Genomic DNA, 4,739 nt, shown 5'->3' on the forward strand with positions numbered 1-4,739 from the left:
CATGATCTTCCAGTCATTATGACACTGAATTCCTCTCTCACCACCTCTGCTACATTCCTCCTCTCCATTGTCACCTTCACTTCCACACTCCCACTCTTTCTCTTTTTCCTGGCATTCCCACAAATCCCTTCCCTCTCCGCTCCTCCACACAAGGCTTGTCCGTTCCAATTATGATACGAGCCTCCAGGCCCCGGCTCACAACCCCGCGCACACACGCACGCACGCATACACCCACCCAGCCCTGTTCTCATTAAGCCCGTATCAATTAGGGGTTAGCCCCCTAAAACAAAGAGCCTCTTTACGAGCGGCCCGGCAGCCCACGTTCGGGCCGTGTACTTCCTTGCCTTCCTACACCCTGCTTCCCATCCTCATTCATCCATGTTTTTTCCCACTGGTAGCATATCCCACTGGTAGCATTGATAGCATATTTAACCTAAAAAGGCTTACATCAACATACTGTATCTAACTGTATTTGTTAAGTTATTATGGTGAAATATAGTGTTGGATTAATTTGAGGGATGGTAACTCATTAGACTAGAGGTGGTTAACTAGAAAAGAAAAGTGCTGTATATGTTCATATGAGCTCACAAATGTCTGGACCAGCATCTTGCATCATCTTCATGTGAGGCCTTGGAAATGATAACCCTCAAATAAAGGATAGAATTGTCTTTCAACATAATGGAACTATGGGCTTATTTGCCAACCTATATAAAATATTTGCTGAGCAAGCTGGTAAATGTTTTATATAACAACTTTCATTAGCTCCAACTTTGCTGCAGAAGCCTGATATATATTTTTTCTGTCTTATCTTAAAAATAAATTAATTTTCTCTTTTAATTTCCTTATTGACTGAACACTACCAAGCTCCTTGTTTGCGGAGGCCTCAGCAGCACAGTACAGTACTTAGCCCTCTGTCTTTGTTGGCTCACCCATAGCCAGCAACCTGGTTTTGATTTTCCCACAGATCTGCCGGTGAGAGAGGAGTATCGTCCCCTCTTTGGCACAGTGACTATGTTGGCACTGACCCAGCCTGAACCCCCTCCTCTCACACCCCTCTTTATTCCCAGGGGTCCTAGTAGTGTAATACATTACTAACAAAATCCCACTTCCCATTCCCCCCTCCACACCCCCCTCTCCCACCTCCCACAGTTGGCATGCCCCCTAAAATGGGGATTGGGGCCATGATATGACTCTCCCTCCTCTCTCCCTCTCGCATTCTCTAGCTCCATCTTTCCATTCCTCACTCTCTCTTTTTCCATCACTCTTTAGTTTGTTTTCTGTTTCAGAGTTGAGTCACTCCTAAGTCCAAACCAGCTGTTATTGATACAGTCCACCATTCCACTTAGGCTGAAGAACTGTTACTAAAACATTCACAGAACTCTGTTATGTCAAGTTGAAAAGGGGCAGGTTGATTTTCCACTGTTGGTATGTCAGCTGTAGGGCGATGGCATGAACATCAGTCAGTGGCCTTAGTTGTGTCAAGGCCGTGGAACGAACTAATGCACCAGGCCTTTCACTGTTGAAAGGATTTAAAGGGAGTATAGATTTGTTCCTTGTTCAAAACAACGCTGCCTATGTCATCAGTACGAGCTTACATTCTCGGAGTGCCCGAGGTCGTCTGGGTCGCAGTTCTCATCTGATCTCACCCTCAGAGGGACTGTATTCACGGTTGTGTGTGTGTCTGGATAACATGTAATGATATTATTCTCACCCGGGTGATCATTCATTGTCAGCACGCTTTCTTCTCCCCAGCTCGTGAAATTGACATAAGCTTTACAAACATTCCTGGCATTTTTTCTCAAGGCCGGAGTTCTTTGGACCCTTTATACAGGGAACCAGTGGCAGGAGCACCACCCTGTGGTGATAATGTATGGAGACATGCATTCCAAATAAGTATTTAGTTAGTCTAATACCATTTCCTAGCAATGTCAGCTGTTTATCTGCAGGCTAATATGGTTGTTTAATCACAAGAAAGCAACATTAGCTCTCACAACAAAGTTCTGAAAAAACACCACAGTGTTAGCCACGTACAAACCATCCTGATCTCGCAAACTTACATTGTAAGCTCGGGAAATTAGGATGGTTCATACGAGGCTAACTGAGTGTAGAATTTGAATAAAATTGAAGATTTTCATGCCTTTCTTTTTGCATTTCTGTTGATGATTGACGGTTATGATCACTGTGTGCTTGTAAAATAAAACGACTTATACAATATCTGCATGATTACTTCCTTTATTACTGAAGATTAGGTCAAAGGTTGACAAAGGTCTCCATTGGAAATCAGTTATCAAAGTTGAAAGTTAAGTTACATAAGTCGGCAATATTAATGAAACAATCGATTAATATTAATTAATACAATTATCTACCATTTGGTATAGGCCAATCAGTGATTTGAATTCTATTCACAAAAAGGCAATCTAAACGTTCCCCTTCCCTCTCTTCTTCTCTTCAGACTAATTTGAATTCAATTTCTCCTTTTTCATAAAACTTCTTCCACCACTTGCTCATGTTCCCTTCGTAGTTCGTAGATAATCCATTGAGAACCAAATGAGTCAACACTCCCATCTGAGGGTCAAATATTTCATATGGAGCCCAGTCAGCGAAGTTATGTCCTCAGCCCTTGCTTTTTCCCACTCGTTTGTAGTGCTCTTCTTGTACCTGCTCTGATCACCTACGATTACTATGAATCTCCTCGCTCAAACCCCTTCAAACAACTGTCACTCAAATTACATGTTTATGTTTGTCACTGTTTTGGAATGGAGCTGAATAAATGGAGGGAGACAACTTGGGCTTCGGTCTCTCCTCTAAATGGTCCATCAGTATTTTCTCAGATCAAGTGTTGAACATGTGTGATGTTTTATTGCCCCTGATGCAAATTTAATAAATACCCGCCAATAAATACCCGCTCCTCTTACTAGCTACATAGGCCTCCTCTAAAAATGCCACACTGAGATCTATCAGTCTTTGTCTCAGTCTCTCTATCTCTTTGGCCTTCTCCTCTATTTCTCTGTCCTTCGTCTGTATCTCTCTGTCCTTCTCCCCCATCTGTCTGATTAACTGATTCTGCATCTTGGTCTTTACGATCATGGTGTTCCTCTGCAACTCATGTAGAACTATCTTCATCAGGTTTCTCTCTGCTAAAACTATGGCCTCTCCTTCATAGTTCTCCCTGATCTTCTCAATCTCTTGCTTGTGTCTCTCCTCCCTCTCTCGCCTCTCATTTTTTAACTTCTCTCTACATTTCTCCTGGTTTCTCCTTACCTCCTCCATTTGATCAGACAACCTTTTTAGTTCCCTTTCCAGGTCTATTTTTTGATCCTCATTCCTCTCTCTTTCAACCTGTATCTCAAGTTCAGTTGTTTGTTCACCTAATTTTTTTATATCTCTGTCATACTCCTGGATTACTCCTTCTATCTTTTTCAGAGAGTCCTGCATCTCCTTCCCATGCCTCTCTCTTGTCTCCCTTTCCTCCCTCTGTTTCCTCTCCTCTCTTTCCCTCTGGATCTTTCCCTCCATCTCTCTGACCTGGGCCTCTGACTCCTGGAAGGTCTGACTGCTGTAGAAGCTCTCTATGTTTCCTGACACCATCTTCTCTACCTGGTCCAGCAGCTCTAGAACCTGAGTGTCATGGGCCTGATCCTTAATGTTGAGGACATGGTACCGGTTTCCACATTTTTCTACAAGCTGCCGGAGTTCCTGACTCCCTGCTTGAAGAAACTCCTCAATACTTTGCTCTTTCCGGTTGTCAGCATGAGTGAATAAAATCACAATGTGTCCCCAACAACCCTCCCCAAACATCTCCCCCATTCTCTCCAACATCCCTCTCTCCTCCCACTTCAAGGGCTCCACTGGTATGACCAGGAGGAAGGCGTGGGGTCCTGGGGCAGATAGCTGGACACAGAGCCCTACATCCGGTCTCATCTCCTCCAGAGAGAGTCCAGGGCTGAACCAGTCTGGAGTGTTCACCAGCAACAGCCGTCTCCCACACACGTCCCCCTCTCTCCTCCTACTCCTCTGGGGCTCTGCAGAGGGGCTGGCCTGGGCTCCAAACTCCTCTCTGCCCAGGATGGTGTTTCCTGCTGTACTCCTCCCAGCCTCAGTCCTCCCCAACAGTATCAGTCTCAACTCAGACACACTGGGAGACATTAGGGAGTCTGTACTGCTGCTTTCTCCTACCACTGCATCACAACACAAGGCAATTTAAGATAAAGTTAATGAAAAACGATAATAGGAATGAGAATATCTGATTGTTTAAGCCTAAATGGATCACTCACTAGTTGGAGGAGGTACCATATTGTTTCCCCTCCTGAGCAGTCTGCACTTTTCCTCCAGACGTATTATGTCCATCTCTGCAGGGGTTGGGGGATAGATATTAGCTCATTGGATTTTTTATTTTGCTAATTGTCTTGACTTTCTTATCTATTTATTCAGTCATTCAATGTAAAACATTTGAGAAGAAAAAATAAGTTACAAAATTACAATTATGATGAAAATACTTATATCCAAGCCACTCTTAAAATAAACCACCTGGGTTCAACATAGCATGATCTTTGATTTATTCATTTAAATCACTTATTCTTATGAATAATCAATCATCTTCTCTGAACCAATCCACTTTCCTCTAGACTCTCATACTTACCAATTTTATAGACTGATGTCTGCCTTTTCAGCTTGTCTTCCTTGGTCTCTGATTCTAAATACCCTTCTGATGAACCTATTTTGGAAAGCTGAAACGTGAA

General features: G+C 43.3%; 1 protein-coding gene across 1 annotated transcript; it reads right to left on the reverse strand.

Moving 5' to 3' along the window:
* Positions 1 to 2,257: 2,257 nt before the first annotated feature.
* On the reverse strand, positions 2,258 to 4,739 carry LOC121582406 (GTPase IMAP family member 9-like). The gene is made up of 3 exons (XM_041898165.1): positions 4,640 to 4,739; positions 4,275 to 4,349; positions 2,258 to 4,178 (listed from the first exon to the last, which is right to left on the reverse strand). Exons 2-3 carry the CDS (start codon positions 4,345 to 4,347, stop codon positions 2,878 to 2,880), a joined length of 1,374 nt encoding a protein of 457 aa, XP_041754099.1. The 5' UTR covers positions 4,348 to 4,349; positions 4,640 to 4,739; the 3' UTR covers positions 2,258 to 2,877.

The sequence above is a fragment of the Coregonus clupeaformis genome, chromosome 1, assembly GCF_020615455.1.
Source record: "Coregonus clupeaformis isolate EN_2021a chromosome 1, ASM2061545v1, whole genome shotgun sequence".
NCBI classification, from domain to species: Eukaryota; Metazoa; Chordata; class Actinopteri; order Salmoniformes; family Salmonidae; genus Coregonus; species Coregonus clupeaformis.